Source organism: Heloderma suspectum, chromosome 2 (assembly GCF_057233095.1).
Source record: "Heloderma suspectum isolate Gila_16-S chromosome 2, 16-S_ref, whole genome shotgun sequence".
Lineage (NCBI taxonomy): Eukaryota > Metazoa > Chordata > Lepidosauria > Squamata > Helodermatidae > Heloderma > Heloderma suspectum.
Genome location: NC_139459.1, coordinates 46949491 through 46964244, shown reverse-complemented (window position 1 = coordinate 46964244; position 14754 = coordinate 46949491). Strand labels below are relative to the sequence as shown.

The window sequence follows — 14754 nt, the reverse complement described above, 5'->3', positions numbered from 1 at the left end:
TGGCTAGATCAGACCAAAGGCCTATTTAGTCCAGCATTCTGTTCCCAGTGGCCAACTAGATACCGGTGAGAAGCCCAGAAGCAGGACATGAGTGCAAAAGCACCCTCCTGCTCATGTTCCCTATCAACTGATATTCACAGCCATACTGCTTTTGATCCTGGAGGTAATATATAGCTATCATGACTAGTATCCATGTCATTGCTTTACCCTCTATTTCACTATTCCACTTTTAATGCCATCCAAATTAGTGGCAATCACTGCATCTTGTGGCAGTGAATTCCATAGTTTAGCTATGCACCATGAATAATAATTTTCTTTTACCTGCCCTGAATCTCCCCAACATTCAGCTTCATTGGATGACCCCAGGTTCTAGTATTATATGAGAGAGAGAAACTTCTCCCTATCCCCTTTCTCAACACTGTGCATAATTTTATAAAACTCTGCTATGTAGTGTCAGGGCCCAGCTTCAGCACTGCAGTGGGTCTTGTAAGCTATAGCTAAGACTTGATTAGAAGTAGCCTGGACGGGCTTGGGACTATTCAGCCTCTGGAATGTCAGAATTGGTGTGAGCTTATCTCTGTCAGTGTTCTCAGAGCAGAGCCGGGGGGAGTAACCCAATTCCCTGTCCACCTGCTGGTCTGGCCTTGGCAGGCAGGGAGGCTGGAAGCTGTCCGTGAGAACCTGACAGAGGTGGGGTAGGGTTTGCAGAAGGGTCACCCAGGTTGAAGCGTCAGTGCTAGAAGGCTCAGTGGTGACGCCCTGTTTAGACAGGGGCCTTGCTGAAAGGGTAAAGGGATCCGGTCTCTCAAGGGATCCGGAGTGGGTATCATGCCTTCCCTTTTAAGCTGATACAAAGGCAAAGAGCCTTTGCTAGGAACATCTCATCTTCGTTGCTTGAAGACTTCTCTGTTTGGATCAATCATCATCTGGGCTTTTGGAGGCACTCTGCACATGGACTGGAACTTTGGATTGTTAAGGACTTGCCATGAAAAGTATTGTGAGGCTTTTCATAGACTTGAACTCTCATTGCTGTGGATTGTTTGTGTCTGTTTGCTGTCAGCTCAGCATAATGGCAGGCTGGGTTTGATCTATGACTTCTGGACTTTCCTCTGCCTGGACACATGCAATGTGGAGTTACCAATGAGAAAGTGGTGGCACGGAACTCCCTGTGTGTCTGGGTTTACCCTTCCTTTGATCTTCATAGGCCTTGACCATGTAGCCTAGTTACAAAAGATTCAAAGTTGGATTCTCTATGGGTGTGGTTTGTTTTGGCCTTTAAAGAAGTTATCCCTTGACTGTCTGAGGGATCACACAAGGAATAATTCCCTTTCCATGTCTGGGGTTGGAACCCCATGAAAGGATTGCCTGGATTACATACTCAGGAATCCAGAATCCCTTCCCTTGTGTTCAGAATCACGGAGAATGACTATGGGGAAACCACGATGATGAGGATCTCAGTCACGGCAGTGGTGTTTAGCTTTGGACTGTTCTGGAATTACATAGAGCCTATAGCTACTGACCATCAGCTATATGACTTCTGAAGAGTGTAACCATTAAGCTTTTGCTGTGGGACTTCCTCCAATAAAGAAATCTCACTGAGCTGGGTGTCAGGTGTCAGACTGCCTGAGCGTGTGCACTGGGGGGGATCGAGAAACCTGACATGTACTCCAGTACTTACCATTTTTTTAAAAGGTAAAGATCCCCAAGGCTTGCAACCTTTCTTCATCAGGGAGCTGCTTCAGCCCCTTGATCATTATGGTTGCCTTTTTCTGCAGCTGGTTGGCCACTTTGTGAACAGAATGCTGAAAAAGATAGGCCTTTGGATCTGATTCAGCATGGCTCTTCTTAAATTCTTATGTTCCTTTGCCAGTTCTATAATACCTTTTTGAGGTGAGGTGACCAGAACTGTGCATAGTATTCCAAGTGTGGCAACACCACTGATTTATATTGGTATTATGATATTGACAATTTTATTTTCAATTCCTCTCCTAATGACCCCCAACATCAAATCTGCCTTTTTCACAGAAGATGTACAATGGGTCATCATTTTCTTAAAGCCATCCATCATGACCCCAAGATCCCACAGCTAGCTCAGACCCTATCAGAGTATATGTGAAGTTAGGATTTTTTTGTCCCAATTAACTTTACTTGCTTACGCTGAATCACATTTTAATGGCCATTCCTTTAATGAGTTACTGATCCACAAGACTTCTCTTATCCCTGAATGCCAAGTCTGCTCAGGAACATTTGGTGAGGTATTTTGTCAAAAGCCTTTGAAGTCCAAGCAATGTCTACCAAATCACCTCTATCCACATACTTGCTGACATTCCTAAAGAACTCCTAAAGGATAGTGAGACAGAACTTACCTTTGCAGAAGCCAATGATTCTTCTTAAGACTTGTCCTTCTATATGCTTGATACATTTATTTTTAATAATGTTTTCCACCAATTTACCTGGTGCTCACTTTAATCCGGCTTTCCCCAACTTCGTATCTTCCAGATGATTTGGACTACAACTCCCATCAGCCCCACTCAGCACTGCCAATTGTCAGGAATGCTGCAGATTGTAGTCCCAAATATCTGGACAGCACCAGATTGGGAAAGCTGCATGAAATTGACTGGCCTGTAATTTCCTGGATCGCTTTTTAGAAATTGGTGTTACATTGGCCACTTTTCAGTCTTCTGGTACAGAGGCCAATCTCAGGGATATGTTACATATTTTTGGTAGATGATCAGCAATTTCACATTTGAATTCTTTAAGAACTCTCGGATGGATACCATCTAGGCCCAGTGATTTGTTTTCAATTTGGCAATATCCTTGGAGCAGCAAAGTAATTTAGGGGAAGACAGAAAAAGCATGTACACACATACATGGGGAGCACTAAGTAGGATCCAATGGTGCCCTACCTCTGGCCAGTGAGCACCGCAGTTCCCAGTGCATGCGTGGCCAGCCCCTACCACAGGTGGCGGTGATGTAGCACTTCTGGGGGCAAGCCCGCAAACAACTAGAAATGCAAGTTTCTGGACGGCGAGTTTCTGGTCATTTGGGAGCTTGCCCCCGGAAGCACTACATCGCTGCTGCTGGCAGTAGGACTGGGTGTGCGCCTCCGCCAGCAAGGCCAGCCACGCATGTGCTGGGAACTGGTGGTGCTCACCACCAGTGATAAGGCACCATTGGATCTACCCATTATTTATACATGGACTGTTAGATTAAATCGAGAAATGGAAACATGTAAGAAAGGAGCCCATGCTTCCACCAGCTATCCAAATGTGCTAAAGACCAAACTTCTTTGAAACTTTGTTTTCCTGGCTGTTTTCAAGTGAGGTCCCAAATGTCCATCCATTCATATATGGGATTACAAATACTGGAATTGTGTTATTCAAGTCTTACAAGAAACCCTAACACTTAGATTACCTGTGAACATTATCTTCACTGGAGGGAATCACACCAAGGTTTGCTACGCTTACCATCTTCTGCAATATTACAAGACGAGTGGAATTCTGTGGTGCAACAGTAATAGTAGCGGATGTTTCATTCATACCAGTCAGCCTTCCTGAAACAGGAAAACATAAAACTCGTGTATCTATGCAGTCAGTTTCACAATACATAAGTCAATTAACTGTAATTTTCAACCTACATGTTCATGAAGATATCCTTAGGTGTTTTCCTATAATCCCACTGTTGTTGGCAATAAAATACCAAAAACTGAAGGCTTACGCAGTTGCAGCATGAATATATGTGAATATCATACACACACACACATGCATGTTCATAAACAGCACCCTTAATTACAGTATTTACAAAACATACATTAATTGAACAATCAGCATAAAGTAATTTAAGCACCAAACAGATACAGCTTTTCCATTTACCTTTTAAATTATGTGCTAAAAAGTCTATTATACTAAATTTATTTTTAGAACAGTATCCTAATTTCAGTGTTTTAGCAATCATCAAGTAAATTTCCTTTCTGAACACAAGCTATTGAGAATTATTTTTCTCAAGGCATTTCATAGCTACCCTCCTCCCTCAAAGTTTGATCCACATTCAGCACTTTCAAACTTGATAGATTTAACACATTATTCTGGGCATTTACACAAAATGTCAAACCAATAACTAAGAAAGGAATACTGAAAACAAACGTAGGAGACAAGACAAAGGCATTACACAGGGTCAACACCCATACCTCAATATGTATCTGTTAAAGTAGGCTGCAGCCTTATGAAAACTCTTGCCACAATAAGGTAATATGCCATAGGACCTTGCTGTTCAGACAGACAAGGAATTGACACACATATGCCCTTTGCCTATTGGGAACTGATGTACTGAACAAGCACATCCAATCCCATTCCAAAGGCCATTCAGATGTGCCCTAAGCAGACAGATAATAAATAGTAATATTTAGCATTAGAGGCAGAACATGCATCTCCATAAGATTATTATGGTGCTTAACCTGTTTAGTATAATTTCAAGGCAAATGTTTGTAGCACAAATGTTAAAGAAAACAAACTATAAAGGGTTTTTTAAGAACATGTTTTACTCAAGAAACCATGATTATTATTTAGCTTTAAAAAAACTAACTTTAGCTGGGAACAGTACATTTTGTTGCAGATGGTTTAAATTTTACATTAGGAAAATGCTTTGAAAAAAGTACATAATCAGTCTAAGGCTGCTTTTAAGCAAAGCACAGGACTGACATAACACTGCTGAGAGATGTGTGTACTCATTAAGGATTTAAACCTTCTCCATTAAGCTCTATTGAAGAGCAAATGCTGAATAAATGAATGCAACTATGTTTATGTTAAAAGCCTGTTTCCCGCAGCATGTAATTAAAGGAAATGTTGTACAAAGCCAGTACTTTTGTCAAGCTCCTGTAAATGGAAAGATGGATAGCACTCAGAGAAGTGAATGCATTGCTTCATATTTAACCTTAACACTCTTGTCATTAATGGTTTGTCTAACTTGTTCTATATAGACAAGGTACTGCTCCATTGAAGTAAAATTAAAAAAAGCAACTAAACCATGCTTTTCAGAACAGAAGATTCATTATAGTTGGCTAATGTATTGGCATAAAGCAAAGTAACATCCTATCAAGTAAGGCACACATTCAATCTGCCTTCCCCCCCACCCCTTTATTTTTAACTCATGCTGTTTTATTGTTATAGGCAATTTGTACCACTCAGCATGACAGTGTAAACTGAATCAAGATTAATTTACATGCAAAAGAACACTTAGCATGGTAAGCAAATGTATTGTCTCGATTGCTGAGGTGGAAAAGAACCTGAAAAGAAAAAAAAGGTGCTCTAATTAAGGGGCATCAAATATGATTGCTTGTGGTAGTTAAGGGCCAGAAAATAGTGAATGTCTGACCATTTAAAGAATTAGCACCTTGCTTGTTAGGAGAATAGAAAATGTTGTAAGCATAAATCTTGATAAAATCAAGAAAACATTTTGTAGGTTGTTTTCTTTTTTAAAGACATGGCTTTTCCAAATTGAAGTCTATTGGGTATACTTGAAACTTGCCAATTTAAATTACCAAAATTTTATCTTTGAAAAACATCTAGAAGAGGGAATTACTACTGTAAAGAGATAGGTTTCAGGAAAAGTTAATGCTGCAAATTCTAATAACCAATAATAAAAGTATGCGCAACCTTTATTCATTTTTAAGAATGTGTACCCTTTAAAGTAGTATATGCCTCGCAGGTATCTGAGCAAACTGATCTTAAGTACAAAGCTGTAAAACAGAAAGCTTTCATGGTTTTTAATTAGCATAAACATTACAAGCACTATGGATACAAAATCAGGATCTTTCAGAGATTAGATCTCACTGCCTATTCCCAATGAACTTTGACTTGTTGCCATTAAGTTTAGGGAAAACAAAATAATAGGATACAGTGCAGTATGGTTTTTGTGTGTCGTTTTTTTTTTTTTTTAACACAGAGACAGAACTCACACTGAAGTTAATAGATTTGAGGTATTGGTCAGCATTTAAAGTCTGGGAACAAAAATAAGGAAAAGGACAATGATAATTACATCTTACTACTTTGAACCCAAACTGCAAAATCAGATAACCACAGTTGCTGTTCTGAATTATATTAGGAGGACTGGGAATGAATTACCCTTAAAGAGTTTTCTTCAGTTCAGAATTGAGAACCTAGTGAAACAGCATGGCAGGGCTTAACATATCATGAACAGCATGCACATAAATGCAGCTTTCCATCTTCTACTGCTGCTTAGAAAACTCTAACAAGAATGAATATTCAGCAGTTTGTTCCCCTGCTGCCTTTGCCCAACTCCACCAAAGAAAAGCAATACACACCTCACAGTGTAGAAATATTTTTTCTTCATATTGTAAAAACTCTACAGCTTTTTGTTATTGATTTTTAGACATCTATGTCTCAAGATACTTTTTTAGTTCTGAATAACAAAAATGTACTTACATGTTTGCTTTTTGAAATCTACATCTCCTTACTTAATTTTGTCATATTTAAACAAAGCATTTCTAGATATGAAAGTTTGAGGCACTGCATGAAGGAAAGAAACTCTGGACAACAATATTTAAAAATCTCATAAGCAGCTGTATAATTCAGAACCATTTGGAAGATATTAAGTTAGACATGGAACAATCAGGCATGGCATTCTTAGTAAAGGTTGGACTAGTGAAAATTAGAGGAAATTGATTTGAATGAGATATTCAGGCAGCAATCCTGTATGCTCGTACATGGAAGTAAGCCCTCCTGAAGTCAGTAGGACTTACTTCTGAGTAGTCATGTATAGGATCGCAGTCACTGTTTAGTAACTCCGTTTCAGACTTCTCCCAAAATACTCTAAGCTGTTCCTTAATCTTGTTTAGAAAATACGTAAAGCTGAGAATTGAGACTTCTATTATCATGAATTTTCTAAAACAGCTGAAACATTTAACTAAGAAGATACTAAAGAAAAAGGTTTTTAAACCTGTGGTAGATTTGCCAGCATCAGTCCTGCATCAAAGAATGAATTCAGGAAGACAGAAAGAGCAATACTGAAATGCCAAGAGACCTTCATGGATTTACAAATACTTCATATAAACAAATTTTCAAATAGCTTTATTCAGAGTAGCCTTTCTGCTCTATTAAACATAGCAAACAGCTGCCAGATTTAGTCAGACAAATAATCAACAACCACAGAAGTAAAATGGCAGAAGAAAAAGGAATTTTGGCAACAACTCCACAGAGAACTACAGCTATTCTGAAAGTGCACCTCTTCCATGCACTCGTGGTTCTGAATGGCCAGCCAGGGGAAAAAAGCTCTCAGTCACAGCTAAGCATACAAAACTCAATCAAAATACCAAGCAAGCAAGCATACAACAAGAATGGGAGAGGGAGAGACAGAGTGCAATATCCAGTTTTACTTAAAATTGCACTGTTAGATGACAGTTTAAGGGAAGGTGGGGAAGCAGTAGATCACAAAATATGACGAAGCCTAGTCACTCACTCACCTTGGTTTGCTGAGCACGTGTAAAGCAGGCTTTAGCCAGCAAAGAGTAAGAACAGCAAATAGTTATCAACTGGTTAAGGAAGAAAATCATTGCCCTTACTTTTTATTGCAAGGATCAACAACAGGAAAACAATGGAAACGAAATAGATTCTAAGGCTATCTTATTATTTCAAGCAGAAAAAGGCAAACGGAAGAGATGTAAAAATGCTCATTAAACAAATATAGCATTACTCTGGAGGTTCTTGACTGCTTTAATAAATACACAAGGGTTTTTTTGAGTTTCCCAGAACCGTGTGATATAATAGACAGAAGGGTCTGGTGAATATAACTGCCTGTATGAGAATGTACAACAAAACCTAAATATTTTTTTCATCCAGGAAATGTCAACGTGAGTTTATAAAGAAACCAAAACACATACTATTTGTCTTCTTTAAATACAGCACTAGATAAAGCTTTTTACAAAAGGATTTGTACTATAGAAGGCTCTTCACATATATTTGATGCTAGCCAAGCCATGCAAAGAGCCTGCAAGTTAAAGACTTCTGTATTTTTAAAAGCATGACATTAAAATGTGCCAACTAAATTGCTAAACAATACCATCCTTTTCAAACAGAAAACTGAAGACTTTAATACTAAATGGTGCTGTCAGATGTGGTAACACTAATGAATTTTAATGTAGTTGGGAAAAGTATACTAGCTATATACAAACAGAAGCCTTAGAATGAAGAGTAGAAATATAAAGCAAAGTATTAATGGTTTGACTTATTTCTTAGAGTGAGGTTAGGCCAATATTCCAGCCATTAGTACTAATATGAAATGCATTAGTGCATCACTGTAGGAAACCCTGGGCAGTATCCAAAGCTGTCACAGTGCTAGCATAAGCCAATGCTAGTGCAACGTCATTAACACTTGTTAGGCAAAAGCGATGGTTTGCCGCCAAAATTCAGAGGCAAACTACCACGTTTTCCCTTTGCCTAGCAAGCACTACTGCCATTGTGGTAGCATTGGTTTATGCTAGTGCAACGTCAGTAGCAGTAGTGCTGTGACAGCACTGGATACTACCCCTTAATTCCCAGGGCCAAACACTGGATACAGCCAAATACCTCCTCTTCCTCGATGTATCAATCAGTTGACAAGTATCATTGGAATGTACACTCTGGCCCACTTTAGACAATTGTCTGAGGCTTCATAAATCATGGATTCTGAAGCTAAGAATGAATATTTGGGATATTTATTTATTACATTTATACCCTGCCCTTTTTCCTCTTGCAAGGAACCCAAGGCGGCGTACATAATCCTCCTCCTCTCCATTTCATCCTCACAACAGCAACCCTGTGAGGTGGGTTGGGCTGAGAGTCTGTGACTGGCCCAAAGTCACCCAGTGAGCTTCCGTTGCCGAGTGGGGACTAGAACCCGGATCTCCCGGCTCCCAGTTCGACCCTCTCGCCACTACGCCACGCTGGATAGTGCTCCTCCACTTGCCGTTCCTCTCCCACCTTCTGTTGTGCACTAGCTTTGGTGGGAAGATCCTGGCTTGTATTAAGCCAGAATTCTCCATTATGTCTGAATCAGGAAACTCTGGCTTAATATCAGTTAACATCCCGGGCCAGAGTTCCCTGATTGGGATGTAGAGGGAACTCGGGCTTAATACAAGCTAGCATCTTTGTGCTGAAACCAGTGTGCAACAGGAGGAAGGGGGACAAGGAGGAGTGTTTAACCCTGATGCTTGTTCACAGCTTCAGAAACCATGACTGATGAAGACTTGAACGACAGTCTGAACCTGACCCGTGTGTCAATTCTGTGGCTATTCTCTCAACAAAATAGTATAGTTAGACTAGAAAAGAATGCACACAGCATTTTACAATAAAATTATATTTATAGAATTTGCAGAAAGGTAAAAAACAAAACTTTCATCTTATTTTACATTTATTTCTCACCTCGTTCTCTCTTGAAGTCCTTTTCTGACATAGCTACTGGTAAGAGTAGCTCTCCAACAAGGGGCTGAATAGCAACACTGAATTGATCATCCTTTGTACTGTGAAAAAACAGAACACAGAATGTTGAACAAATAGTTTAGTATGTCCTCTGTTTTACCAAGACTTATGAAATAATGTATCCATTTACTGAATTTAAAAACATAACTTCACCAGACTTCACCAAAAGAAGAGCATGCCTCATTTTAATTTCTAGCAGTCTATAGCTAGGGTGTTCACTCTCTTATCATCTCTGATAAGAGAACTTTTCCCTAGCTTATCCATCATCTCAACAATCCTATGGAGTAGGTCATTATTATTCCTATTTTACACACTATGGAATGAAACTGAGATATAGTGATTTAAAGCTACTCCAACTACCCCTCTGGCAATTATTTTCATTTAGTAGCATCAATCATCTGCAAAGTACATTTTGAAATACTTGATATGGTGGGCACCCATGACCAAGTAGTGTTAAACTTAATCCCCTCTGCCGCATCCTTCTGCTTTGCATACAAATTCCCCTTATTCCTTTCTAAACTTGTCTGAGATTATGCATGGTAAAGGTAAAGGTGTCCCCAACCAGTCGTGTCCGACTCTAGGGTGCGGTGCTCATCCCCGTTTCTAAGCCGAAGAGCCAGCGCTGTCCGAAGACGCTTCCGTGGTCATGTGGCCGGCATGACTGAACACCGAGGTGCACGGAACGCTGCTACCTTTCCCGCCGAGGCGGTACCTATTTATCTACTTGCAATTTCTTGCTTTCGAACTGCTAGGTTGGCAGAAGCTGGGACTGAAGACGGGAGCTCACTCCGTCATGCAGCACTCAGGTCTCGAACTGCTGACCTGCCGACCTTCCAGTCTGCAGTTCAGCTTCTTAACCACTAAGCCACCGCAGCCCCACTTTATTATGAGATTATGCATGACCACTTGCTAAAACTGGTTAGGAGTATTCCTAGGTTTGTTTTAAATTATCTTTCAGAACCCAAGTTTAATCAGAAACTATGGCTCACTCCCAGTCCCTAATTGATATTATACCTCCACTAGACTTTTGAGAGAACATTTGCCTATCTATCACATGCAACAGAGAAATGTGAAAATAAAGACGTCATACCTAATTGAGCTGTCAATATTCTGTCAGAAGTTTTGGGAATTTTAAATATATATTGTTATATTTACTGAAAATGTACTGTTAGTTTTTCTGAAACTGAAATATAGTATCCAATTTTATTTATTTTTTAATGGGACTGGTTATACAGATTCCTCTGTGATGCTGCAGCAGTCAGAGCCACCTCTGCGGGCAGGCATTCCTCTTGCATCGACTTGTTTCTTGAAACTCTACATTTAAGGGGAGGGGGGCAGTATTTAAACTAGAGATACTGATGAAGTAGTTCTTCTGTTTACATTCTGCACACAGAGAACAGAGATGAGAGTATCTTCATTATGGTTACCCAATAAGTACACAGCTGACCTAGGATACAAGCTCATATTTCCAAGGGCCAAATTTAGCACACTGCCTGTGGGACAACTGGCTTATAGAAGAACACACCAAGTCCAAGTCCACTCAGCAATTTAACGGCAGAAAGGATTATTTCTGACAGCTGTTATTACCAGAATCATGTGGGTGCTCTGGACAACTGAAAAGTAACTATAAACTATGGGAAGAATTGCTTTGAGGCCTGAGATGCCCTTGTCTGTCTTATTCTGTTTTGGGGTTCACTTTGCTAACCTGGGCATAAAGCTATTTTCTAACAAAGCATATAATCAAGCAATCTATGCAATCTCTTGGGCAAAATATGGGTCAAACTTGATACCTGTTAGCCAAAATATGAAATGTTTTCTTATAAAGAATCAGAAAAGCATAGGACAACTGTGGATCAAAATGAAGGCTGATACATTTATTTATCAGCTTAGGCTGATACATTTATTTACAGTTTGGCATGAATGTAAATACCAACCAAGGCTTTTAAACCTGTTCAAAAGCTCAAAATGGCACTGTCTGCACTGTACCTAGGACCTCCATGTACAGAAGAGCCCATCTGTCACCTCTGCAGCAAAGAATTCAGCACAAGATCCACCAGTCCTGCCCCTTTAAAAAAAAACTAAAACCTTCAAAGACTGGGAAAAGGGTCATCACCTACCCCTTGTGACATGGATGAATCAACCTTATACATATAACAAATAGGACTAATTAATTGTGCAAGCTTTGTGGTCTCCCACAGTGGAGATTGGGCATTTGAAAATAGTAGCACACTTGTCAAATAGGTCAGGATCATTACAAATGCATTTTGAGCATTGGACAATCACATTTCAGAGAGGTAGCAAAATTTTATTTTAGCCTGCATTGCAAATAATCATAAAAAACTGATTGGTGGGAAGCCTCAGTTGTCCTACTTAAACATATTGGTACAATAGTTTCTAACAGAAAAATCAACTGATTAATATCCATGGTATTTAAATTAATTTCAAACATTTGTTATTGGTTTTAACAGCTTTTTAACCTTAGAACTCTAAGATTAGATTGGTTGAGAGATAAGCAACATATAATGATAAATACAGAAGGTGTGGTTGGTTTATTAAGGATTATATGACAAGCAGACAACCAGAAAATTAAAACAAAAACAAAAACTCCCCCAAATAAATATCTTATAATTTTGTTAAACACTTTGTTAGTATACTTTATTCAGCTATCATTTAGTAAAACTAACATTTTTAAGGGAGGTCTATGATGAATAGATTTATTTTTGGATGTGGTTTTAAAATTTACAATAGAATCTGGTTTCAAAAACTTATGCAATAAATCTATAGTAAAATACTCTCGACTTCTGATTGGGTTCATGCAGTGATCTACACCCCCAACCCCATATATCTAAAAAAAAATGCCATGTTTCACAATAGCAAGACAATGAAATTGTAGAAGTCCATTTTATATATGGTGCCAGGACAAAAGGACAGGAAGTCTGCTTGCTTTTGCCCTGAACTCCCCCCCCCCCCCAATAAGCTGCAGTCTGGGGGTAAAACCATTCATTTTTGCTAATTGCATCAGGTAAATAAAAATGAAAACAAATACTCAGTTGTACTGATTGTCTTGACTCCTGACCATTATCTGTTTCTGTGGCTTAGATGCAGTGATTACATAGACTAAGCTAGAATTGCCAAAACCTCGAAATCTAGTAAATTTATTTTCAGCAAATGAAAGGCATATTGTGGTCCAAAAACAAGGACATTTTAATGTTCAAAAATAAAGTGGTAAAATATACTGCTGTTTATAGGAAATACTTGCTAGCTTACAAGTTGCACCAGCAATGGGTTTAAGAATTCCAGCTGATCAGAATAATTAAATAGAAGCATCAATGAAGTTTAGTCTTAATCCTACCGGAAGAAGATTGTGAATCCTAAATTCCACTGAAGAACATGAATCAATGGGCCTTTGAAAGTACAAATGAATCTAGGAGAATAGTCCAAACACATCAGAAAAACAAAAACCAAACCTCATTAAAAATCTAATCTGCCCAGTCTCTTAGGTTCAACACTTAACAATCCAATGAGAAGAATGGCTCTTTAGTAGCCCTCCTAAGGAGTAGGATGCTGTGCTTTCTCAAATTTCTGCATATTATTAGAACAGCTCAATATTCCCCAAATCACATCCTTGGTACAGCAAATATACTGTTTGATCAGAACTGTGGTTGAGTAGCTTGCCAAAGCAATGCAATATATTCCACATAGACAAGAAAAGTACTAGTAGCTTATCTAACTTTTACCACAAGTGCTTGAACTAAATATATTTTTGCAGTTTGTTTAAATTGGAAAACCAAATTATATGATAAAAAAGACAGAGATGTTAGATACGATATGCCAAAAAGAAGTAATACCACAGTGAAGCAATTTGCCTTAGAAGGTGAGGTTAGGTGAACTAACAAGGCAGCTGGAATTAAAGTAGAGGCACAAGAAGGAACACTTTTTTTTTACCACTGAGAAGAAACTACAAAGGGGACAACGAACATTAAGGAGTCAGAATCAACAGCTATTGTTAGTCCAAAATCCACAGTCAGGCAATACCTTTACTAGGACCCACAAAATTGTAGGCAAGTTTTCGAGGTCTCCAGGCCTCTTCATCAGGAAAAGTGTTACAAAAAGCAGGAGCTGGGGGAGAGGAGAGGCTCTATTACGTGTCATGCAGGTTTCAGATGATATCTAGGACAGCTGAAACAAAAACCTGTAATGCCCGATTCACTCATTTTTAAAATTACAAAATCCAATTTAGGGCGCAATCCTATGTCCCCTAGACAGCATCTGGGGGACATAGGATAATTTGGTTTCTGGGATCTGAGGTCGGAACCAGGGGTCCAACCTTGGAACCCAGAAACCACGTTTTCCTCCCCTCCCCTCTTGTAGCCAGCACTATTCTCTCCACGCTGGCTACATCTCTGTGCTCGGAAATGGAGCATGGAGATGGGGAAAAGGGCACGGTGCCCGGGGTGGGGAGGGGACTGCAGAAGCCATGTTAAGCAGCTTCCAATGCACATCCTGGCCTTCTTTCCTCCCCCTTCCCGAAGCCATGGCTAGACAGGAAAAATTATCCATCTAGCCAAAACTACAGGGTCGCTGGAGCATGGAGGCAAGGATTGCCTCTGTGCTCCGGCTGCCCTGCATTAGATACTTGGCAGCCTTTGGCTTCCGAGGCTGCCAACTATCTCAATAGGATTGTGCCCTCCATCTCCAACTTTGCTAATAAAAAAAAGTGCTATGTTTCTCTTTATTTTTGTTCTCTGTCTACCAAGAAACCTTTCATATTTTCAAAATGGGGGAATCACCCATTATGTTTTTGGTTGTCCAAACTTTCCTAGGTATAACCTCAAACCAGCATAACATCTAATCTATTTGAAGTCTGCACCTCTTCCTCCACTCCTTATTCATTTATTCATTAGATTTGTATACCACCCAACTGGAAAGTGCCATCGGGGTGGTTTACAATCATAAAATCAAACAACAACCAAGTAACCAAGAACAAATAAAAATAATACAGCAATGCAGGTGTCAAAATAATACATTATTCAACATTAAAAATATTAAAAACATTGAAAACATTACAGAGCCAGCAGTAAAATTAAGAAAACAACAGATTAGAGGTGCCTGCTTAAAGAGGATAGTCTTAACCTGGCGTCTAAATGTATTCAATGAGGATGCCAGGCAGATCTCCCTGGGAAGGTCATTCAATAGACAGGGAGTCAGTACAGAGAAGATTCTTTCCCTGATAGCCAGTTGTTGTACCACTGCTGGTGGTGGCACCCAGAGAACAGCCTCCGAA

The 14754-nt window shown here is 39.4% G+C and overlaps 1 protein-coding gene across 3 annotated transcripts in view; it reads right to left on the bottom strand.

Annotated features, from left to right (window-relative positions):
* Positions 1-14754, bottom strand: part of AP3B1 (adaptor related protein complex 3 subunit beta 1) — a 210811-nt gene that overhangs the window by 16071 nt on the left and 179986 nt on the right. The window contains exons 25-27 of one of the 3 annotated variants that reach the window (XR_014787618.1): positions 13506-13589; positions 9414-9511; positions 3415-3553 (exon numbers count right to left, since the gene is read on the bottom strand). Coding sequence is in view for 2 of the 3 variants with exons in the window: in XM_084833384.1 (XP_084689510.1) it covers positions 3415-3553; positions 9414-9511 (237 nt within the window). In the remaining variant the exon portion in view is untranslated. The remainder of the gene's footprint in view (positions 1-3414; positions 3554-9413; positions 9512-13505; positions 13590-14754) is intronic. The other 2 variants (XM_084833384.1, XM_084833385.1) reach the window with 2 other exon arrangements.